The sequence below is a fragment of the Myodes glareolus genome, chromosome 3 (assembly GCF_982192425.1).
Source record: "Myodes glareolus chromosome 3, mMyoGla1.1, whole genome shotgun sequence".
NCBI classification, from domain to species: domain Eukaryota; kingdom Metazoa; phylum Chordata; class Mammalia; order Rodentia; family Cricetidae; genus Myodes; species Myodes glareolus.
In genome coordinates this window covers 76672892-76698637 of record NC_142028.1, presented here as the reverse complement: position 1 = coordinate 76698637, position 25746 = coordinate 76672892, and the positions used below count along the sequence as shown (strand labels likewise).

The 25746-nt window shown below is 41.7% G+C and overlaps 1 protein-coding gene across 2 annotated transcripts in view; it reads left to right on the top strand.

The window, feature by feature from the left end:
• Eif2b3 (eukaryotic translation initiation factor 2B subunit gamma) overlaps nt 1-25746 on the top strand; it is a 64992-nt gene that overhangs the window by 16730 nt on the left and 22516 nt on the right. For both annotated transcript variants that reach the window (XM_048430604.3, XM_048430605.3), the window contains exons 4-6: nt 7161-7320; nt 15528-15639; nt 21487-21576. In XM_048430604.3, the coding sequence (XP_048286561.1) occupies nt 7161-7320; nt 15528-15639; nt 21487-21576 (362 nt within the window). The remainder of the gene's footprint in view (nt 1-7160; nt 7321-15527; nt 15640-21486; nt 21577-25746) is intronic.

Below are 25746 nucleotides of genomic sequence, written 5' to 3'. Positions count from 1 at the left end.
GTTTGAAGACTAGGAAGATTTTGGGACCTGGACTAAGGCAGTGGAGTAGAAATAATGAGGAAAACCAGGAATGTTAGAAGTGGAGTCTGGGTGGAAGAGAGAGAGTTTCAGTCCTGTATCTCAGCAAGGTGTCTGACTTCAGGCCTGGATAGTAGTGACAGTATGACTGAGCTAAGGGACACATGAGCAATATTTAGCTCTGAGCCTAAGGATTCTCTCTCTCTCTCTCTCTCTCTCTCTCTCTCTCTCTCTCTCTCTCTCTCTCTCTCTTTTGAGACAGGGTCTTATCATGTAGCCCTTGGTGACCTCAAAACCACAGAGATTGGCCTGCCTATGCCTGCTGGATGCTGGGATAGAAGGCTTGTGCTACCACACCCAGTGGTCATTCCTCCCTGTACCTACCACCCCAGTCTCAGTGAAAATAAACTAGCAGCAGTTGGCCTTTTTCTATAGGAGACGACAGACTGGGAATTTTTTTCCAAACCATTTTCTTTTTTTTTTAAATATTTATTCATTTATTATGCATACAATATCTGCCTACATGTGTTCCTGCAGGCCAGAAGAGGGCACCAGACCTCATTACAGATGGTTGTGAGCCACCATATGGTTGCTGGGAATTGAACTCAAGACCTTTGGAAGAGCAGGCAATGCTCTTAACCACTGAGCCATCTCTCCAGCCCCCTCCAAACCATTTTCAACCAAAACTAAACCAGTGAAGTCTCTGTTACAGTTAACTGTGGAGCTTGTAAAAGCCTACAAGTTCTTTTGGAGATAAGATTGAGTTGGATCACATAGGAAAATGTAAATTGGCTGTTTCTAGTCACACCAAGTGGCAATTCCTTAGTTTCAGATAGGTGGGGATAGAGTAGGGAGTGGTGATTGGGGTTGCAGTCACTGTTTGGAAAGTAGGTGGGTAAAAGCTTGGTATTTTACCAAGCCCTGACATTTTTTCCAGGGGGCTATGCTTTCCTTTTTCCTCAGTGTAGGAAGTCGTTTGCCAGAGTGTATTATTTATCATTTTGCTGCCAGGAAACGAAACTGTTCCAGTAGTTCTCCTTCCCTCCCTCCTCCATCACCTCCATAGAGACAAGCATCCGGTTTTCTGTTTAACTTTTGAGGTTTTTTCCTAGTTTTACTCAGTGGTTTGGCTTGATTAAAAATATTCTTGTAATGAGATATGTCTGGGCTTTGCTGTGGCAGTGTAATTGAGTTTTCTGAGCTTAATTTGTTTGCTTTGGCCAACACTAACTGGCAGCAGTTTGTAGTCTGAATTCTTCCTAAATACTGCAGTGATGTTTTCTCTTGGAGACTGTGTATGGTGGTATACTGTCAACAAGGCTCACATTTATTATCTTCCAAGCTGTGCTTTTTACCCTCATCATTACCCTGGCTTCTTTAGGCACAGTCTTCCAATGAAGTGTGAAGACTGTTGGAAGAGAGTGTAGGTGGGTCTTTGGAGACTCAGTATCTGCATAAGAGGCTGTTAGTGTTAGAGCAGGACTGATCCTTTGAAACACAAGGCAGTTGAAGGCGGTATGTTCAGATTAGTTGCATTCTGAATCACAGTTACTTCACGGTCCTAACAGTCCATGTTTATTCATGCCTTATGGTCACACGTAATCAGTAGTACTTCTGACTCGTTAGTTTTTCCAATTTGTTTTTCTTTAGACTTTTCTTCCAGGATTTCCAGCTTTTGGGTGAGACAGCAGATCTCTCCTGGAAGTGGTGGGACAACTACTAAGAGGAGAGTGTTTGGTTTGCTGCGACTCCTACCTGTTAGATTCTCTGGCACAGCCATGAGGGCTGTAAACCCGCTCCGTCGGTGTCCTGGGCCGTTTCTCAGATGAGGCCTTGCTTTTCTCACTGAGAACAGATGGCAACCAGACTTTGAAGGGAGGGGGTTGTTCCTTGTAATCCTTTGGGATTTTGTATTAATATTGGGTGACGGAACTTTTCCTGGGGAGACATAACACACACATCTACTCACCTCTGATAGGACATCAGTGACAGACCAAAGTACAATACCACCAAAGTCTGACTTGATGAGCTAATGAGTTGGTGGGTTTTGTTTGGTTGTCTGGTTGGTTGGTTGGTTGGTTGGTTGGTTGGTTGGTTGGTTGATTGGTTGGTTTTTCAAGACAGAGTTTCTTGAAACAAACTCTTGAACAGAGTTGAGACTGTTCAGAGTGTAACAGTCCTGGCTGTCCTGGAACTCGTTTTGCAGACCAGGCTGGCCTCAAACTTACAGAGCTCCACCTGCCTCTGCCTCCCAAGTGCTAGGATTAAAGGTGTGCATACCACTGCCCAGCTGAGTTTTATTTTTTTTTTATTAACTCCTGGTTTTACTTACAGGAGTATGAGTAAGGGGTTACTTACAGGAGCAGAAATGATTCAAAGATAGCTGTATCACCGAGGCTCACCCCAGCATGGGTGACAGCTCACAAAAGCTGGGAAGCCTGGAGGCAGATTAACAGGTTGGAAAGTGTCTTTCCAAGTGACCTGTGTAAACAGCTTCCAGGCAGCTGGTCTGGTTTCAGAGTTCTCTCTGCAGCTTTTTTCTGGACTCTTCCTTGTAACTCAGCTTCCCTTGTCTAAGAGGGACTCTCAGCTTTTATTGTTTACTCTGGCATAGAGGGCCCTAGTGCATCTGTTCTGTTTGGTTAGGGGAGCATGTGACACACAAAGAAGTTGAGGACAATGACAGCTGTTACACAACAATTCAGTAGGGGAAAAGTTGTCTAAAAGCAAAGAGAAGTAAGCCTACAGGCCTGCTCACAATTATACAAGTCTTGCTTGTTTGGCATTCACTGTGATGACAGATTTAAACACTTTTGCAGATATTGAATAAGGTCAGCATTTATTTCCCAAGACAGTTTTGTCACCACTTCAAGGACAGCTGCATCAGAGCCGTTTTCTTTAGTTTGAGGTTCGCTTAATTTGATTAATCATAAAATAGTCGATGTATAAAAGCAATCATCTTATTAAGGCAACTAGAAAAAAAAGAGATTTTCGCTCTCCACCAGCTGTCTTCATTATAATGAAGTGGAGCGACTTCTGTGCTCTCGTACTGAAAACCATATGCCAAAAAGTAGGATTCTGCAGACTTTTTTTCCTCCTTGGCTTATATGTATAATGTTGTCTGATTTCTTTTGTTGGGGGTGGTGGAGTTCCTGATCCACCTGCTTCTGCCTCCTGAGTTCTTGAATTATAGGCATATGCTCCTACACCCAACACAAAATTATTCTTTTTGAGTAAATCAGCAAGGTAATACATAAACCAAAATACTTCTTTGTTTTTGGTACATGGCCCAATTTCTAACTTGCAGCAATCCTCCTGCCTCTGGTTTCCAACTGTTAGGATTACAGGCATGTGCCACCGTATTTCACTAAAAATACTTTTATTCATAATTTATTGATCTATTTTTTCCTGTTCATCTACTCAACTCTGACTTGGCTCTTTTAAGAGCGAGCACCATATAAAATAGGCCTGGTGCACATACTGTAACTTAGGTGATGAAGATGGGAGGTTGGAGTTTAGCGTATCCTCAGCTACATACAGGAGTTCAAAGTCAATTTGGTCTAGACACCCTGACTCTAAATAAATAAATATTGTCAAATATTTGAAGAGATATTTTCCCATTCTTTCTTTTCTTGTACTAGGTGGTCAGGCTGACCTCTGAACTTGTGATCCTCATGCACAGCCTTCTGAGTACTGGGATTACAGGCATGCGCTGCCATGCCTTCTGAGTACTGGGATTACAGGCATGCGCTGCCATGCCTTCTGAGTACTGGGATTACAGGCATGCGCTGCCATGCCTTCTGAGTACTGGGATTACAGGCATGCGCTGCCATGCCTTCTGAGTACTGGGATTACAGGCATGCGCTGCCATGCCTTCTGAGTACTGGGATTACAGGCATGCGCTGCCATGCCTTCTGAGTACTGGGATTACAGGCATGCGCTGCCATGCCTTCTGAGTACTGGGATTACAGGCATGCGCTGCCATGCCTTCTGAGTACTGGGATTACAGGCATGCGCTGCCATGCCTGGCTGCTGTGGTCTTTCTTCCTAGCCTCACTCTCCTGCATGCATTCACTTTCTATTTTTTATGTATTATTTTAAAAAAATTTTATTAACATTGATATTTTGTCTGCATGTGTGGCCTTGTTAGAGTGTTGAGTCCCCTAAAACTGAGGTTACAGACAGCTGCAAGCTGCCATGTGGGTGCTGGGAATCCAGGTCCTCTGGAAGAGCCACCAGTGTTCTAACCGCTGAGCCATCTCTCCAGCCCTGCGTTCACTCTCTTCCTTGCTGTAAAAATGTTCTGTTCTTTCAGCTCTTGTGTTTTTAGCCCTTTGCCATCTTTATGGCCTTGCACTTAGCACATTTTAGTTTTTACTCTTAGAATGTGACACTCTAGCTCTTATGTGGTAGCCATAGTATGCGTTGTAGGACAGGTCTCTTGTTATTTGCAGTACTGGTGCTGAATCTAGGGTCCTGTACATGCTATGCAAGCATTCCATCTCTGAACGATACCTCCAACCTAGAAAGACCTATGTTAATTTCAGACACTGTGGGCTAGAATGTCCCCTAAGTGGGTCTTCAAAGTATTAAAGCTCTGTTTTGCAGCGCTGCTCAATAATACAGGTTCCTTAGTTACACAGATGGTTCTGCTTTAACTCTTAGTTGTGTAACAACTACACATTTTCTTCATGTATGAAGTGCAACTGCTAGTAGTTCTTACTGTGTAGAAATGATGTGTGCAAATCCTGGTCAATAGTAAGCATTCATAAATATTAATTACCATATAACTTTCTGTAAAATTTTACTACATCTTTATGTATTTTGTAGGTATAGGTGTGTGATGCTAGTCTGAATGAGTACGTCAGAGGACAACTTGTAGGGGTTGGTTCTCTACTCCTGCTCTAGGTCCCAGGGATAGAACTCAGGTTATCAGGTTGGTAGCAAGGCACCTTTCCCATGGCTATCTTTTGGCTCTAGTTTCTTTTTTTGAGACAGACTGGCCTCAAATTTGCTGTGTTGCGAAGGATAACCTTGATCTTTTGAGCCCCTTCCTCTTGCTTGAGTGCTGGCTTTACAGCCTTGTGTCTCCACACCTAGGTTTAGACGGGGTTAAAGACTGAACCTATGGCTTTGTGCATCCTGAGAAAGCAATCTACAGCTGAGCCCCTGGCAGGAGTTTTCATTGTAATTAATTTGAATTATTGGGATGATAATCAGAAACACCACCATTATGAGAAAATACTTTCTTCAGTGATTTGATTATTTTACTGAGACAGCGAGAAAGATGATTTATTGCACACGAGTTACACTTGGCCACAAGTGAGGACAGAAGTGTTTGTGCAGAAGGCCACAGGTCCAGGGCAGAGACCAGCGGACTGTATTGGTTGTAATGAAGGCGTCAGGTCTCTCGGTGTCTCTGTGAGCAGATAGTGATGTCCCCGGTCCACTGAGACTTATAACTGACAGCAGCACATGGGCCGACATCGTGGACCAGTGCCCTGCCCTTCAGTATCCCTCACTTCTGCTCCTGCAGCCTTTGTAGGTGCACCTCGGCCTCACCTGTCTCCTGCACCTGAGCCTGTGCATTCGCCTCTTCATTCACTATTTTTGGTTTTTTGTTGATAGAGATTGGATGTAGATCTCTCTCTCTCTCTCTCTCTCTCTCTCTCTCTCTCTCTCTCTCTCTCTCTGGTTTTTGGTTTTTGAAAGCAGTGTTTCTCTGTGTAGTACTGGCTGTCCTGGAATTTGCTCGACCAGGAACTCTGAGATCCACCCACCTCTGCCTCCTAAATGCCGGGATTAAAGCTGTGTTTCACCACTGCCCAGCTAAATGTACAACTTTACACATGCTCAGCACTTGCCGTATGACTGAGCTACATCCCCAGGACTTCGTTCGTCAGTTATTAAATGCCTAGTGTATACTAGTCACTGATTGCAGGAATGGACCTCACTTTTCTTATCCAAAAAATAGAGGCCAATACCATTAATAGTAACAATACTGTTTATATGATGTTGTTGCAAGATTAAATGGGTTCTTAGTATATGCTTCAAATTCTGTTATAATTGTTTACTGCCTAAAATGTGAATTAGCAAAGAATGAGGTATGATATTATTTCATAACATGTTAGCAGAATATCTTTGTTTTTTTTATCTAGATTTATTTTTACTTTATGTAGCAGAGTGGTTTGTCGTGTGTGTGTGTGTGTGTGTGTGTGTGTGTGTGTGTGTGAGAGAGAGAGAGAGAGAGAGAGAGAGAGAGAGAGAGAGAGACGTGAATGCCTGGTGTCCATGGGCAGATCCTCTCTAATACAGCCATGTGATACTGGTAATCAAACTTGCAGATCCTCTGCAAATGTAGTAAGTTCTCTTAACTATTGAGCCATCTCTCCTGCTGATTGTTTATAAAGATATTTTACCACTGGGCAGTGGTGATGCATAGTTTTTTTTTAAATATTTATTTTATTTATTATGTATACAGTATTCTGTCTGTGTGTATGCCTGAAGATCAGAAGAGGGCACCAGACCCCATTACGGATGGTTGTGAGCCACCATGTGGTTGCTGGGAATTGAACTCAGGACCTTTGGAAGAGCAGGCAATGCTCTTAACCTCTGAGCCATCTCTCCAGTCTGTGATGCATAGCTTTAATCCTAGCACTCTGGAGGTTGAGGCAGATGGATCTCTGAGTTCAAGGCCAGCCTGGTTTACAGGGTGAGCTCCAGGACAGCCAAGGCTACACAAAGAAACCCTGTCTTGAAAAACTTAAATAAATAAATAAATAAATAAATAAATAAATAAATAAATAAATAAATATTTAAGGGATATTTTATTTCCAGTCATAGAAATAGACAGTGTAATAGTTTTCATAGTTTAAGACTGACCCTAAAAATCTGGTGCCAGAACAGAAGTGTCGTAGGGCTGCCCGGTAAGGTTCACAAGGGGGCAGCAGAGAGTTCAGATTCTGCCCTAGCATAATTCCATTAGGATAACCCCATTTATTTTACCATTATTTTTCCTGTTCAAACGAGATTTGAACATACTGTGTGGTTTGTATATTTCTAAGTTGTGGTGTGCTTGTCTTTAATTATTCATGTGAGCCATTATTTTTTGTGATGTTTACTTTCCTGTCTTCATTTGACAGACAGATGTGTTGGTCCTGAGCTGCGATCTGATCACAGATGTTGCTTTACATGAGGTTGTGGACCTGTTCAGAGCTTATGATGCAACACTTGCCATGTTAATGAGAAGAGGACAAGATAGCATAGAACCAGTTCCAGGTCAGAAGGGGAAAAAAAAACCAGGTAAGGTAGATTAGAGTTGATTTTATAATTATTATTTTCATCTACCCTTTCATATAAAAAACATTTATTTGGAACCTGCTATGCATTGTAGATACTGTGCTAAGAATTCATGTCATAAAATCAAGACAGTCTCTGATGCTTAAATGTTTAAACCTATTAATTAAATTTTCTTTTTTTTAATGGCAAACAATTTTATTAAGTGAATGATGATATAATTAAATTTTATTATATAATAACTTTTGTATATGAAAAGGAGAATTCAAACTGTTTGCATTTATTTAAGTCTCAGATAATTGAATACATGGCACCTGTTTCTCTATCTGTGAGGAACTGGCCCTAGGACACATGGATAAAAGCACATATGCATACCCACATCTATCAAAGCTCTCTGTACTCATCCCTATATATAAAATGGTATAGTGTTTATATATAACCTATGTATATTTTAAGTATACTTTCTCGTGTGTGTGTGTGTGTGTGTGTGTGTGTCTTTTGCCTGCAAGAATGTGTGCAGGAATCAGATCCCCTGGAACAGGAGTTACAGACAGATGTGAGCTATCTTTTGGGTGCTCTCCAAGAGCAGCCAGTGCTCTTTACCACTGAGCCATCTCTCCAGTCCTTGAGTATACTGTTTTTTGTTTTGTTTTGTTTTGTTTTTTTTGAGACAGGGTTTCGCTGTGGTTTTAGAGCCTGTCATGGAACTAGCTCTTGTATACCAGCCTGGCCTCGAACTCACAGAGATCTGCCTGTCTTTGATGGGATTAAAGGTGTGCGCCACCATGCCTGGTGTTTCTTATATTTCAGCTTTATAAATTATCTGTTGATTTCCTACTCAGGAACTTAAAAGATATAGGTCTGTTTTACCACATCCTTTACTCCTGTTTTTAAACTCTATATAGCTTCCTAATGTATAGAGTTCCTAATGTGGCATCGGAATCATATTATTAACTAGCAATTTGATGGTTATATTACTATGATTATATGTAGTATTCACAGCTGAGTTGTGTACATTTTTCTTTCCTGCTCTTATTTTCTTAAATACCCTCTTGTTTTATTGTTTTCTTTGTATTTAAACAATAAATTTGTGTTGTAATTCAACCCCAGTCCCAGTTGCTTGAATGTCCTGTAACTATATTTTAGCATATTAGATAATCCTTCAATTCAGATTATCTCCTTTTTTTATTGAGACAGTCTCACTAAATGACAGTCTCATTGTAGCCCTATCTGGTCTGGAACTCTGGATGTAGAACAGTCTGGACTCTTACAGAGATCCTATCTGTGCCTCCCAGATGCTGAGATTAAAGGAATGCACCATGTTGGGCACTATTTTTCCCCAAGTGGTGCTAGGAATCAAACCCAGGGCCTGAGTCATTAATTTCTCTCTGTCTTTTTGTCACATCTTAAGTCAGAAAATATAACAAACCCTTGTCACTTAGATCTACCTATTTCTATTAGTCATGAAATGGGTTTGTTTTTGTTGTTGTTGTTGTTGTTGTTGTTGTTTAGTTGGTTTGGTTTTTCACCAGAGGGTCTCTCTATGTAGCTTTGGAGCCTGTCCTGGCACTCGCTTTGTAGATCAGGCTGGCCTCAAACTCACAGAGATCCACCTGCCTCTGCCTCCCAAGTGCTGGGATTAAAAGTGTGTGCCGCCATCACCTGGTTCTTTCAAGTTTTTTTTTTTTTAATTATCATTGTGCTGGGCATAGTGGCCAACACTTTTAGTCTCAGCATGTAGAGAAAGAAGTAGCAGATCTCTGTGAGTTCAAGTCCAGCTAGTCTATATAGAGAGACCTTGTTTCAAAAAAAAACAAAAACAAAAAAGAAAACAGACTTTTTGAAATCTCTTATTTGAATTATTGATGTCAGTTACCTGCAGAAACTGTTCTGGCTTCTCATATCCCAGATCTTACACTAACTTTCCCTTTCCGAGCTCTGGTCTTTTGTTTGCTTACTTGTTGAGGCACCATGCCCAGCTTCTTATCTTTTCTGAATCTCTTTTTTGTGGCGGGAGGGGATGGGTTGGTTTGGGTGTTTTAAATCGGTGTCTTCTTTGTCCTTAAACCCAACATCCTTCTACCTTGGTCTCCCAAGTAGAAGAGTACAAGGATGTGCTACCTTGTGTGTAGTATATAAATGCCATTGCTTGATTTAATGCTATGTGTGCATGCTTGGCCCCAAAGAGACCATGGAAGAACTTCAAATCCCTGGAACTGGAATTACAGGCAGTTGTTAGCTTCAGTGTGGATGATGAGACTCGAACCAGAGTTCTCTGCAAGAGCAGCCAGTGCTCTCCAGCTCTACCCAGTCTTTACTCAGGTGGCACTATTTGTTAAATTTGGAACAGAATAAGGACTTTGGCGGCTTTCACATCTGTAATCTCAGTTTCTCTAGTGACTTCACCTCTTCTGCTGCACTTTGACTTTGACTCTTTCCCTTTATTTCACTTTGCATTTATTTGTGTATTGTTTGTTTATTTATTTATTTATTTTAATTTATTGGGCAGGAGCTCTCTATGTAGCTCTCACTGTCCTGGAACTTGCTGTATAGACCAGGCTGGCCTCAAACTCACAGAGATCTTCCTGGTTCTGCTTTGCTTTTGTTCCTTACTTTACTTCTCTATCGTGATGACTGTGGTTTCTGCTCTTGTCCCCCCACCTCCTTTTGCTCTGTTCTTCAGATTTAGCACTACTCAGTATGTTTCCCTCCTTCCTGTAAGAAGCCTCAAGCACTGCTTCAATATCATCTGCCATTTTCTCTGAATTCAGAGTCCATCGCACCATAGGAACCTTTTTCTCCCATTTCCCTCTCACTGCCTGTTCAGCTCAGGTACCTGGTACTAATATTCTGAAAGAGACTGTTGGTGGTGCTGGGACCCACAACTGTCACTGTTAGCTCAGAGCCCACCTGACACCTCAGGACTGAGGAAGGTGTCCAGGGGCTCAGCTGTGAGAGCTGGCTTCTCCTTCAGTTTAGTTAATGGCCATGACTTGTTTGCCATCAACAGGTTCTAACCGTGGAAATAGAAGTTACCAGGTCAGCTGCTGGTGGTGGTGCATGCCTTTAATCCCAGCACTGGGAGACAGAGACAGGCTTCGAGGCCAGCCTGGTCTACAAGAGCAAGTTCCAGGATAGGCTCCAAAGCTACATAGAAATCCTGTGGGGTGGAGGCGGGGAGCTACCAGGTCTATAGAGCCGTAAACTTGGGACGTGTCACTTCAGCTGTCTTCCCTTAGTCAAAGCTAATTACTGCCCAAGGTGGTGGCCCGCCTTTAGTCCCAGCACTTGGGAGGCAGAAAAGAGCTAGCTGCTAAATCAGACCAAGGATTGTAAAGGATTGCAAAGAATTGGAAACTAACCATATCTCCGATGGTAGAAACTGCACATTTATGATCTTTCAAAATCTGAAGTATAGACTGGGTTTTGATTGAGTTTGGTTTTGGTTTTCAAGACAAGGTTTCTCTGAGTAGTCCTGATTGTCTGGAACTCACAGTATAGGCAAGGCTGGCCTTGAACTCAGAGACCCACCTGCCACTGTCTCCCGAGTGTTGAGATTAAAGGCGTGCACCACAACAACATAGCCAACTATTAGTCTGGTTTTTAAACATAGTTTTCTGTTGTTGTTTGGGACAGGGTCTCACCACGTAGCCCTGACTGCCCTGGAACTTGCTATGTAGGTTGGGCTGGCCTTGAACTTGCAGCGGCTTCCTACCCTGTCTTTCCATTCTGGCACTATTATCTGCCTTTGCCCATTGCTCCTGCCTGTGTAGTTTTGATTTCTCAATTGTGTAGCATGTTTGTGTTTGTATAATGAATAAATATGTCTGTCATTTATCTTCTTTATCTGGTTTTGGCATCAGGATCCTGCTGACATCATAAAAGGAGTTAAAATTCTGAACTTCAAATATACCTTTCTTTAAGGGTAGGAGTGCAGATTTACTGATGGAGTAGTGAATGTACCAGTAAGTGAACAACTGTAGAAGAGAGAGAAAAATCCCAGGTGGTGGTGGTACACATCTTTAATCCCAGCACTCGGGAGGCAGAGGCAGGCAGATCTCTGTGCATTCGAGGCACCCTGTCTCAAAAGAAAAAAAAAACAATCAGAGAAATAAAAATCAAGTAGGGAAAAAGAAAGCATATTTGAATATGACAATTTTTAAAAGTGAAAGTTTATAATTTTGTTTCTTTAGCCTTGTTTGTGTAGTCTTTGGGTAGACATTCTGAAATTACCTATTCTGCTCCCAAGTGGAATTCACTTTGGTAAAGCAGGAGCATCTATAACCTTCATTCAGAGTTCACAGCTACTCTCACAGCCACAAAGAGACGGTATAAGGAGGACCCAAGAAGGAAAGCCATGTGGCAACATACGCGAAAATTGCTTAGCTGGGAATTATGGCTTCCAGGACAGTCAAGTGATTCAGGGTCTTGACAGTGATTTTTGTGAGTCTCAGAACTTGAGTATGTTCAACACTCTAAATTAGACCCAGAAATACCATTTTCCTATCTCCCTATTAAATTGATAGCTCATAGTTAGACTTACACAAACTTTACTATAGTCTCATTGTCATGTGATGGATAAATTGATATATTTCAGAACTGTGTGTGATATTTGTAATTATTTTCAAAATTTAGCTTCAAATTGACCGTATTTGCTTTTCGTTCTTTGGTTTTCACTAATTTTAGTTTTGAAAAGAACTGTATAATTTTTCCCTGTTCAGATTCAAACCCTGCATATGACCAGCTACCATGTGATTGATGGTCTTGAGTGCTTCAGTCCCCAGAGCTGTCATACAGTTAACACTCTGTTAGATAGATAGGCAGCCACAGCCAACAATGAAGCATATCAAGTATGGTAGTACACAGCTGTACACCCATCTCTCCAGAGACTGAGGCAGGACAGTCATGAGTTCAAATCCAGCTTGGGTTACATATTGAGACCTATCTCAAAAGAAAAGTGGAAGATGCAGACATAGATGCAATATCTGTGTGCACCTGTTTACTGGTACATGTGTATATGTGTAGAGGCCAGGGGTTAACATCAACTGTCCTCCGTCACCCCCCCCCCCATTTTAAAAGACATGATCTCTCACTGAATCTGGAACTTGTTATTTCAGCTAGACTGGGATTTGTTTGTCCTTGCCCCACATCCCATCCTGGGGTTTGAGGTACATGCTGACACACCCCTAGTTTTTATATGGGTATTGAGGATCCAAACTCAGGTTCTCATGCTTGCTTAGCAAGCACTTTATACATTGAGCATGAGACTATATGTTTTGTTTTGTTTTGATTTGATTTGATTTATTTGTTTTTATTTTTTTCCTTGAGACAGGGTTTCTCTGTACAACCCTGGCTGTCCTGGAACTCACGCCATAGAGACCAGGCTGGTCTCTAACTCAGAGATCCACATGCCTCTGCCTCCCAAGTGCTGGGAATAAAAGTGTGTGCTACCACCACCCTAACTTAAATTTTTGGTTTGTTTGTTTGTTTGTTTGTTTTTGTTTTGTTTTTTATTTCAAGACAGGATCTCACTATGTAGCTCTGGCTGTCCTGGAACTCATTCTGTAGAGCAGATTGGCTTTGAACTCACAGAAATACACTACTCTGCCTCTGCTTCCCAAGTGCTGGGATTAAAGGTGTGTGCCACTACACCTGGCAACTTAAACTGTTTTTGCTTTTGCGTTTTGTTTAATTGTTGTTTTTTCAAGACAGGGTTTCTCTGTGTAGCCCTGACTGTCCTGGAATTCAGTCTGTAGAACAGGCTTGAACCTCACCTGCCTCTGCCTTCTGAGTGCTGAGATTAAAAGCATGTGCCACTACAGCCAGACAGCAACTTAAATATTTTAATAACTTGGTCAATAATACTACTATATATATATATATATATATAAAATCTCATTTAATCTTCATAACAAACCTATGTATTTAAATACTATCGATCCCATTTAACTGAAGAATAGAGAGGTTAATTAATGTACTTATATGTAAGTAAGTAACTGTGCTGAGATTCATACTACCATACCAACTGAGTTTTAAAAGCTCAGTTCTTAATCGTTATACTGTGCTACTTCTAAGACATGTGTATACATGTCTTAGATACACACACTGGCAAGGTGATGGTGTTGCATGCCTACAATCTCAACCCTCAGAGTCATAAAGGCAGGGGGGATATCTGTGGGTCTGCAGCCTGGTCTAAAGAGCAAACTCCAGCACAGCCTGGACTACACAGAGAAATCTACCAGAGCGAGTTCCAGGACAGGCACCAAAGCTACACAAAGAAACCCAGTCTCTAAAAACCAAAAAAAGAAAAAGAAAGAAAAGAAAAAAAAAGAAAAGATGTACAAACTGTGCAGTTGCTAGTGTGAATAGTTGTGTGTTTGTGCATGTGTGTGTTTTAAATGTGCCCCTGTATGTGGATGCACCTGTATCTGGTGGCCAGAGGTCGGTGTTAGACCTCTTCCACAATCACTGTCCATTTTTTCTTATTCTCTTGTTGAACTAGCCCTCTGATTCAGTTGAGTAGCCGGCCGACATTCCCCAGGGATCCTCCTTTTTCTGCCTCCCCAGCTCTGGTGCTACAAGTTAATGCCACCATATCTAGCTTTCCCAAGGATGCCAGGGAAACTCGGGTCCTCACATTTGTGCAGCAAAAACTTTACTCTGGGGCTGGAGAGATGGCTCAGTGGTTAAGAGCACTGGCTGCTCTTCCAAAGGTCCTGAGTTCAATTCCCAGCAACCACATGGTGGCTCACAACCGTCTGTAATGAGATCTGGCGCCCTCTTCTGGCTTGCAGGCATACATGGAGGCAGAATGTTGTATCTATAATAAATAAATAAATAAATAAATCTTAGGGGGAAAAAAAGAACTTCCAAGTGGCACGTATTATAGTCTCACCATGAGCTAGATGTTATAGGAAATACAAAACAGTAATAAATCAACCTTTGAGGTGTTTATGTTATGATTGGGGAAAAGAAATACACCATAGGAAGTAGCAGTAAATTGGCAGCATATAATTGCCTACCATCAAACTCTGTATACCTAGTAAAATAATGCATTTTTTGTCAATGCCCTAATCATATATATAATTGCATAGTAGGTATGTAGTTGATTTTGACTAATTATGAATAATGTTAAATAATAGCATCCCCACTTTCACATAGGTTATTTGTAAAGAGAGAATTCCTTGCTGTACTGTGATGTGTAGTAGATACGTCATCTGCATTTTTGATTGGACTGTATCTTGACTGTTGCACATTTTGTCCTTCCTTCGATGCTGGCACTGAAAACCAAGATCTCTTGCATGCTTGGCAAATGCCTCACCACTGAGTTACATACCAAACTTTTTTTATTTCTTAAACTGGCCTTGAGTTTGAAATGTTTTTGCCTTAGCCTCCCAGATACTAGTATTGGAGGCGTGCACCACCATGCTTGCCTCTTAACTTCTTTTTTGGTTGTTTGTTTGGGGTTTTTTTGGTTTTTGTTGTTGTTGTTATTGTTGTTTTTTGGATGTTTGTTTTTGGTCATTTGAGACAGGGTCTCTCTATGGAGTCCTGACTGTGTTGAAACTCATATACAAGTTTATAGAGTAGCACAAAGAATTTTACCTAGATTTTTTGTTGTTTTGTTTTTTGTTTGTTTTTTGAGACAGAGTTTCTCTGTGTAACAGTCCTTGCTTGTAGACCAGGCTGGCCTCAAACTCACAGAGATCTGCTTGCCGCTGCCTCCCAAGTGCTGAGATTAAAGGTGTGTGCTACCACTGCCCAGCGATTTTTCCAATTTTTAGCATTTGCTCCATCCTTTTCTCCTTTTATATATATTCATATCAGAATATATAATATGCATAGACAATATATATAAACTGTATTATTTGGGAACTACTTGAAAATAGGATGCTACTGAGTCCCCTCTGCTTTTAAATGTATATTTGCGAACCACCCCAAAAAGCAGTGCCTTAAAATCAGAAATTGCACTGGTACAGTGCTTTATCATTTTATTTAAAGATGGCCAGTTTCCCAGTAGTATCCTTTAGAACGATATAAATATATTTGACCCTTTAAGCTTTACACTTTGTAATGTGTGGCATCATGACTCCCTTCCTACCACTTCCTATTTGATTCTAAGAGCAATATAAGTAGGTCCCCTGTCCCCTGAGTAGTCATGCAAACAGGACAACAGGCTTGATTTGATTTTTTTTTTCTTTCATATGATTCAGTGGAGCAGCGTGACTTCATTGGAGTGGACAGCACAGGAAAGAGGCTGCTCTTTATGGCTAATGAAGCAGATTTGGATGAAGAGCTGGTCATTAAGGGATCCATCCTGCAGAAGTAAGCCCTAGGGATTGTCTTCTTGGCAGTTCTCCTCTTCTTGAAACCAAATAAAACCTCCCACCCTGGGAAAGAAGGAACGAAAACTAGATTATACTGTGTGAAACTGAGAAAAGTATGTGAACACTTTCCCTGGAGACAGGACACCAGCTTTTCTTCAACAGCATGCATGTAGCGCTCCCTAAGTCTTCTCTTCCCAAGGTGGAGCCAAGCCCTGCACTGAAGGAGAGCGAAGCCTTGGGAGCAGGGTGGGGGCAGGACTGACAGAGAGCCTCCTTTAAGAAGAGCTAGGAAGAGTGGCACGATTCGCCATCGGTGGTGGTGATGCGGCCACGTTGTTAGGAAACAAATCTCCAGAAGTTTACATCTGGAAAATATGAAACTCTTATCTCCCTAAACACAATTCCCTATTCTCTCCCTCCCATAAGTCCCTGGCAATCACAATTCTACTTTGTTTATCAGTTAATTTGAGTAGTTTATGTCTCTTCTGTAAGTGAAATACTATATATATTTTTTATGGTTGACATTTCATTTTGCATGATATCCTCAAAGTTCATCATATTGTATCCTATAACAGAATAATATCTTTTTCTTACTTACTTATTATCTATGAAATGTGTATTAAGAACCATTCTTAAACATTAACAGTTAAAATGTTATCAAAACAGTTATCAAAGTATATAGAACTCCATAATCACATTGCATCCTAGGATCTTGAGTGTATTCATTCCATCTACTCATTTATTAATTGATTTTGAGGTTTACTTATTTTTATTTTTTATGTATATGGGTGTTTTGCCTGGATGTATGTGTGTGCACTGTGTACATTAGTGCCCATGGAGACTAGAAGTTGTCATTAGAGCCCTTGGAACTGGACTTAGTTACCAATGATTGTGAACCACTGTGTGGGTACTAGGAATAGAACCTGGGTCCTCTGCAAGAGCAGCAACTAATTCTTAACCATTGATCTCTCTCCAGCACCTCCACCTCCTTACAGATCAGGGTTACTCAGCAAAATCCTCTTGTTTTTGTTATCTTTGTTTTTATCTGGTTTTTTCCTCCCTATGGGTACTTGCACATATGGTAGCTGGTTCCTTTTGTTGGATTTTTTTTTTTTTAATGGAAGAGCAAATTTAAATTCAATGGCCAAAGTTTAGTAATAGGGCATGTTATCTTTATTATAATCCTTTATTTTTAATGTAAATTCTTTTTTATTTTATTATTACCATTTTGTGTATGTATTCGTGTGGATATGAGTGTATGCTTTGGCACAGTGCCTTGGCATCCGTGTGGAGGTCAGAGGACAGTTTGTTGTGTCGATTCTCTCCTACCTTATGTGGGTCTCGGGATCATACTCAGGCAGTTAGGCAGTCATAGCAAGTGCCTTTACCCACAGGGCCCTCTCTCCCACACTTTATGTAAATTCTGTACCTGTCTCCTTCATGGCCTCCTGTTCCCCTCTTAGCATGCTGTCTGAAGGGCAGCTGACCAGTCGTTTAGACCATAAGGAATGCCAGCTTTCCCTTGAGGCAGGCAGGTGGATCTGTCCAAGGCCTACATAGTTATCTACATAGTGAATTCCAGGTTTAATATAAAGATATAATGTATATGCTGACTCCTCAAACTCCAGCAAAACAATAAAGGGAATTTAGAAAGGTGTACATCTGGAAGGCTACAGAAAATTGGTTTCTCCAGCTGAATGCAGTTTAGTGATTCTTTAAAGAATTCCTGTTGTATGGCCAGACAGTGGTGGCACACACTTTTAGCCCCAGCACTCTGGAGACAGAGGAAGGCGGATCTCTGAGTTCTAGGACAGCCTGGTCTACATAGTGAGTTCCAGGACCAGGGCTACACAAAGAAACTCTGTCTTGGGGGGGGGAGGGGAACAACCAAACAAAAAATCCTGTTTTATTTCTGACAAGCATGTGTTTTTAATAATTCAAAACTGTAAGGTATTTGTGCCAAATACTTAATAAGAAAATCATGATCCTCTTCCCACAATGCTATGTGGTTCGCTTTTAATTCTAGTCAAAGGGTCAAGGGTGGTTTTTTGTTTTTTCCTGGAAGGGTAATAAACATCTAAAAAACAAGCTTTTAAAGATATCTTTTTAAATGAAATAAAATGTTCACAAGTTCATCTTGGAAGGTTTAGGCATTTGTATCTCGGGAGACAAGGACATTTGTCAAGACTGCATAGAACATGGCCAAATCTATTTTGGGACTAAAGATATTAAAAAATGGCTTAAACTTCAGTTGCTTTGTGTATGGAAAGTCTTGAAGTACTTATCTTATTTAGTGTCTCAACTGATACTTAACCAGCCCTAATTCCTAAAATACCCTCTCATTTGTGATAAGGAGAGGTGACATAGAAGGACTGCTTTCTATGCCACAATCTGCCAGTGGTGGTGGCCCCTTTAATCCCAGTGCTCTGGAGGCAGAGGCAGGCGGATCTCTGAGTCCAGGGCCATTCTACGTAGGATAGCCAGGGTTACATAAAAAAGACCCTGTCTCAAAAAAAAAAAAAAAAAGAAGAAGAAGAAGAAGAAGCTAAAATCCAAAGCACCGGACTTTTGTTCTTACTTTTCCATATTTTTTTTTTCAGTTCTATAAAGAAACTTGCCTATGAGAATGCTTGTGTCTTTAGACATAGCTATGTGGGCTGTAGAGAGCTAGGGAAATCTTCCAGCTGTCTGTCTGTGTGAGGAAGCGTCATCTTGCCAATTCCAAACATGAGTCTTCAGCAGTATAAATCAGCTTGTTCTTGGCTTGCTTTTTTTGGTGGGGGAGGGGTTGGGTTGGTTTTAGCTTTTTTCAAGAAAGGGGGTTTCTCTATATAGCCCTGACTCCTGGAACACCCTTTGTAGACCAGACTAGCTTCGAACTCACAGAGATCCATCTCCTTGGCCTCCTGAGTGCTTGGGATTAAAGGCATGTACCATTATGCCTGGCTCTTAGCTTTCTTTTTAAAGTTCTGTTTTCTTGAATATACTAAATTTGTTAGCACCATTCTTCTATTGTCCAGCTTCCAAAATTTATAGTTGTCCCTTCTGGTCTTTTTCTTTGTGAGTTTGTAGCTTTGAGTTAAAAACAAACAAAAACCTTCACTACCATATTAATGAGTTTTCAGAATACATAGTGCTTAATGTCTGTGTTTCATCTTCATCCAGAATTATTTTCCTTTCTATTTATTTTGTCCCTTCCCTTCTCCTTTCTTCTTCCCCATCCTCCCCTCTCCTTTTCTGTTCTCCTCCTCTCTTCTCAGCTCCTGCCTTACCCTACGGTCCATCCTGTCTCTTCCTTCTTCATCCAGTCTAGGTCCTATGCTTTCAAGCTCCCCCCCCATCCTTACTTGTTCTTTTATTCTATCCACCTGTACAGCTTTCAATTTTCATTTTTTTCTGTGTATTTTATATACATATAAGAAATGTGTATTCATATTTTGTATTGTACTGGGGGGAGCGCACACTTGCCGTGATGCGCATGTGGAGGTCAGAGGACAGCGTGTGGGATCATTTCAGTTCTAGGGTTCAAGCTCAGGTCATCAAGCTTGGCAATAAGCTTCTGCCCTCACCCTTCCCATTGCCCTGTAATATTCTTTCTTGCCTTGTAGTGCTGGGACATAAACCCAGGGCCTTGTGCATACGGGGCAAGCTCTCTACCGTTGAGCTGTATCCCTAGCCCAACCCTCAACTTCTAAACTTTATACATCTGTTTTGTCAACTACTTCACAGATTTTAAGTTTTTCAAGGGGACTATTTTGTATTGGTGTAAATTTGCACCATTATAAATCTATAGTTTCGATCTTAATTGAACTCTCAAAACCATGCTACAGTCTTGCTATCTCAGACCAGCCTTGTATTCCTCCCAGCAACTATTTTCAGCCATCAATCTCTAATAAAAGACACTGCTGCTGCTCCTTCTCGGGAGATCCCAGCGAGCAATCCTGACTTCCTGGTTTCCCAGCATCTGCTCTGCCTGCACGCTCACCGTGCTCAGATTCACCTCCAGTCATGTTTCTGTAGTGTCTGTAGTTGAGGGACCACCTCCCTTCACTTCGGCCTTTTATCCCGTGCTCCACTGCTTTCCCACAGTCTCCAGGCTCTCCAGCCTTGTTCTGTTTTCTCTCCTCCTTACAGCTGTGAATGCACTGTTCATAGGATAAAGCACAAGTTCCTCAGGCTTCAGTCGTCTGCCGTCCTTACCCCTCCAGTCATTTTTCTGACAACTACATACCCAACACTACGGCCTTCCCACACAGCTAGGAGAGCTGCTCAGGATTCTCTGACTTCCACATTCCTTTCTTATTCTAATTTTTATTTATTTATTGGTGTGTATGAATGTATGTCTATGTGTGGCTATTAGAACTAGAGTTAGAAATCAAGGTGTCAGAACAACCCTGAGGTTCCTCAACATTTTATCTGTTGACTCTTTATCTCTGGTTGGAATGTATGGGGTTTTTTGTTGTTGCTATTTGTTTTTTGGGTTTTTTTCAGGCAGGGTTTCGCCGTGTAGACCAGGATGGCCTCAAACTCAGAGTTCTGCCTGCCTCTGCCTCCCAAGTGCTGGAATTAAAGACGTGCACCACCACCACTCAGCATAACTTCATCTTTTTCTGTTGTTGTTTTTTAGATTAATTTATTATGAATACAGAATTCTGTCTGCATGTATGCCTACTCGCCAGAAGAGGGCAGGCACCAGATATCATTATAGATGGTTGTGAGTCACCATATTGTTGCTGGGAATTGAATTTAGGACCTCTGGAAGAGCAGCCAGTGCTCTTACCTCTGAGCCGTCTCTCCAGCCCTAACTTCAATTTTTAAAACAAAAAAATTTAAAGGCAATGTTTCACTATGTAACCCTGACTAGTCTAGAACTTACTGTGTAGAGCAGGCTAGTATTGGCCATACAGAGATCCACCTACCTTTGCCTCCGAGTGCTGGAAGTGAGGGCATGTGTTGTCAGAGTTTCTGTCCTGCCCAGTTCTATTAACTATTATAACTTACATTAGCCCGTTATTCTTATCTATGTTAACCACATGGCTCAGTACCTTTTTCAGTGTCATAGTCACATCTTGCTTCTTCTCTTGTCTGGACAGGACTGCAGAGGGAGCTTCCCTCTTCCCAGAATTCTCCTGTTCTCATTGACCCGCCTATACTTCCTGTCTGGTTGTCCTGTCTATACTTCCTGCCTGGCTACTGGCCAATCAGCGTTTATTTAAAACATAATTGACAGAATACAATTGTCCCACACCAGGCATGTGCCACCATGTTTGGCATAACTTAAAGGAAATACTTTATGGCTTCCCTTGAGCAGATCCAAGTTGCCAGCTTCAGTACCTTTGTGCATAGGCGCCACTATAAACTAAAGGCTACTGGAACGTAAGTCCTGTGTTGCTAGGACAGAGGATCTGATAACTAAGATGGCTAATAAGTGGGACCAGATTTCACCACGTGCAAGTTTCTAAAATTACAATTTTTTGATTCTTGGAAGTTTCTATTTAATATTATCAGACTGGAGGTAAGTGCATTTGTGGAAGATGAAACTGCCAGTGAGGGTACAACACTGTGATTACACCCATCCTTCACAGTCTTTCTGCACACCGAGGGCACCAGACACACACATAGTACACTTACATACATGAAAGCAAAAAAATAAAATAAGTAAACCTAAAAAACAAATTTTTTAGAACAAAAATGCTAGCACCCACCATGCTGGTCTCCCCAGGCTGGGGCATTGGCATCATTACTCTGACCCTTCCCCCTCTTCTGGAGCCCAGGACCTGATGATAGACTAACATTAATCTGTATTATCTGATTATGAACCTGTTCTCCCCTGTTTTTCCTACAGGCACCCTAGAATACATTTCCATACAGGCCTCGTGGATGCCCACCTCTACTGCTTGAAGAAATATGTTGTGGATTTCTTAATGGAAAATAGGTAAGAAAGTCTACAGATTTTGAACATTCTGTTCTCAGACTTTTTAGTTTTGCAATTCTAAACCTACAGTTTTTTTTAACAAGTATAGGGGTTTTTTGTTATTAGTTTTACCTTTGTTATATGGATGTGTGGGTGTGTGAGTGTGCGCGATTACAGATGTTCTCAGAGGCCAGAAGCATCAGATCCTCTGGAAGTGGAATCACAGGGCATTGTGAGGCACCTAACATTGACATTGGTACTGGGAACTGAATGCAGGTTGGCTGCAAGAATAATATATTCATTTAACCCTTCAGTCATGCAGGGTTTCTCTGTGTAGTCCTGACTGCCCTGAAACTCGATCTGTAGACCAGGCTGACCTCAAACTCAGATCCATCTGCCTCTGCCTCTCAAGTGCTGGAATTAAAGGTGTGCTCCACCTCCAGCTTTGTTTTGAGACAGGGTCTTACTATATAGTCCTGGCTAGCCTGTAACTGGTTGTATAGACCAGGATCACCTCAAAATAAAAGAGATCTGCCTGTCTCTGCCTCCTGAGTGCTCGGATTAAGGGTGTTTGTCACGTTGCCTGACCCATGAGATATAGTTTTTAACTAACAAACTACCTTGTGATTTTGATTTTCCAAGATAGGGTTCAAAATCTTTCTTCGTTTGCAGTGCTTGGATTGGAAACTAGGGCCTTGTGTATCCCGTGTAAATGCTTCGCCCAAAGTCTTCTTAATGTCAGATAACAGTTTATACAAGGATCACAGCTGGTTTTCATTTCTGTTTTAGAAATAAATCAGATTATCTACATACTGTTACTTTGCTTATACCAAAGAAACCATGATTATATTTTGGGGATTTGCAAATAATAAACCAGCAGAATTTTTAAATAAAACTTTAAATAAACTGTGTGTGGTGGTTCAGACCCGTAATCCCAGCACTTGGCAGGTGGAGACAGGAGGGTCAGAAACTCAGGGTCAGCCTTGGTTTCACGTTGAGTAGAAAAACAGCGGGAATTCTAAGAAGAGTAGATAGGAAAAGACTTACTGGTGCAGTGACTAAGAGGCTAATTTCCTTGGTGACTTCTGGATAAGTTCCTGCCTTGAGCAGTGCTGGTAACTGAAAAGCAGGCACTACACCTCAAAATAAAAGAATTTTAGTTTAAATTCTAGCTCTGAGTTGGACATAGCAAGGCAGGCCTGTACTACTCAGGATGCTCAGCAAGAAGATCACAAGTTCAAACCTACATGAGCTATACAGTAAGTTCAACACCAGCCTTAGCAACTTAGCCTTACAATAATAAGTAAAAATAGGACTGGGAATATAATGTTCTTCAGAAGTCGGGCACTTTCATAGTGTGCACAAGTCCCTGAGTTCAGTCCCCATTAGCACCAAAAAACAAAACAAAAATCTATCTCTTTGGCTGATGGGCCAGGATATACATGGAAATAAAGGAAAAAGAACTAAGCCCAGTGCTTCATATGAGTGGCTGGTAACCATAGAGACCAAAATAGGGTGTTGGCAATCCCCTGAGCCTGGAGATACAGACGGTTGTGAGCTGCCATATATATGGGTGTTTGGATCAAACCTGGGTCCTTTGGAAGAGCAGCCAGTGGTTTTTTTGTTGTTGTTTGGTTTGGTTTGGTTTGGTTTGGTTTGGTTTGGTTTCAAGACAGGGTTTCTCTGTGTAGCCTGTGCTGGGAGTCACTCTGCAGATCAGGCTGACCTTGAACTCACAGAGGTCCGCCTGCCTCTGGCCTGGGATTAAAGGTGTGCGCCGTCACTGCCTGACTTTTCAGCCAGTGTTCTTAAAAAGAAGGAATGCTTTCTAAATACTATCAAATAGAATTGTGGCTTTTAGATGCAGGGTGTCAGACAGTTTTACAGCAAAGCTAGCCTTATCTTTGTTGCCGTAGCTCATCTGGACACGGTTGGTTTGCTGCTGCAAATGTAATAGAGTGGTATGTGCGCTGAGGACAAGCTGCTATCGGTGATGACTGTGACTGTCAGGTCTGCCAGCTGGGGCTTTTCCTCTGCAGTCCGCTCTGACATAGATCTGGATCCTCAGCCCAAACCACATCTGTTCCCTTCCCCATCTGCCCACATCTCCCAGAGTTGCTAGAGTCAAAGTGCACATAGTAAAAGTAAATTTCGCTATAAAGTGTATCGAGCCGGGTGTGTGACTCGAGCCTGTGATTTCAGCACTTGGGAGGTGGCGATGTGGGGATTGCAAATTCAGGCCAGCCTAGGCTAAGGGGCAAGAGACCTTGTCTCGAAACAACAAAAGAAAAAACAAAAATGATATCCACATGGCACTAAACACTGAACAGGAAGTTATAAATCTTGAAACAGATAGTCCACCCTGGTACAGTGGTATATCCCTGCAGCCTGAAGGTACTTTGGAGTATTGTATCCAGCTACTCAGCGGGTAGCCTTCATTTTAGGCCTAATGTCAAGATGTTCTGTTCCACAATGGTTCACAATAGCCTTGCGTTGTTCCAGTTCTTAGCACAGCTGTGAGCAACCTCTATGGCTAGGTCAACTGCACTGTGTGGGAATACATCTGACGTTGAGCACCAGCAGAAGGAGCTGCGACCTGGCAGAACGGCTTCATGTCTTTTCAAATCACTTACCCTGAGTGCAGATAAGGATCATGTGCCAAGGCTTGTCTGCTTGCCCATTGCAGCACCAATTCTGTTTGCTCCTTGAAGGCCCTAAACGTCCTCCAGCTGTCTGTGCTTTGTCCCTTCAAAAGAACTGACTTGTTCTCCAGGGGAAGGGACCAAGGAATATTTGCTGTCCGCATTGGTATGGAGCATTGAAAACAGACCAAAAAAAGCTAAGAATAAGTGTTCTGCTGTTTCATTCTTGTATTCATATGGAAATTTTTAATCTCCATCAAAGGACCAAGAGAAAAAAATCCCATTGAAATTCAATACAGGGACTCCTAGCTTACACAGAAATGTTCAAAGATGTTTGATTTGATCCTTTCAAAATAACATAAGCCCATGAACTGTGTAGCTCCAGGGTTACCTCCCTCAGCCTCTGCTTCTCTCTTGCCTTCTTCCTTATAGCACATGTGTGTGGTCCTGTGTCTCTTAGTGGGGCCTCTGGTAAAGAATGGGTACTGACAGCAGCAGCGAGGGTTGTGGTGCTGTTCACACTACAGCCCCTCCCTCATGCCTCATCTCTCAGAGTATTAACTGCTTAAACATGGCCACACTTTGCTCCTGTTTGACCTGTTCTTTCTCCCTTTCCCTGTCTTCTGCCCATCCCACTAATAATTCCTTTAGGTATTAGAAATGGCATTTACCAAAGCACAGCACAGCAACTGACATATAAAAGATGTGTGATAAAAACTAAATAAATTAATCAGTAATATAAAAACCTGCACTCTCACCCACCTGTTTTCATTTTCTTTGCTAAATAAAAGTTAAAAGCATACTGGATGTCAGCAGGTACTTGCCCCCAAGGCTGAGTTCAGTCCCCAGAATCTACATGGTGGAAGGAAAGAACCTGCTTGCAAAGTCCATACACAGCAGTGTGGTGTATGCATACACACTCACCCATGCAGGCACAGAAGGCACACACATTGTAGATAAGCAAACAAATAATGTTAATTATAAAAGCATATCCGCTGTACCAAAAATCAAGTCCTTTCTTTCCCCATTGAAGATTCATTAGACCCAACAACCTATCACCCTTTTTTTTTTACATTTATTTATTTATTTATTTTTGCTTACTTAGGAGGAGAGAGAGAGTGTGTGTGTAAGAGAGTGAGAGAGGCCTCTTTTGGGCATACATACCCTGATATGTATGTGGAAAAGTCTGACAACAAGTTGGCAGGAGTTGATTCTGCCATGTGTGTCCTGGGCATGGAATTCAAGCAGGCGGGTGAGCATCTCTGCAGCCCCTCACATCCTGTGATGCCATCAGAAAGAAGTTGCTTCCTGGGACCCACAAAGGGCAAATGAAGAAGCACGCCAGAGCTCTGGCCAGCTACTCACTGCTCCTTTCTAGGAGTCATTCTCTGCATGAGTTAACTCTGCTCTTGCCCTCAGTGTCAGTCTCAGCTGAGATATTACAGTAGGTTGAGGTTAACGTTGTGGGAATTCTTTAGCAGCCATTAGTAAGTACAACTGCTACAGAATTTGGAAACCTGCCCTTGTGAGTAGATGAAATTTAACTTTT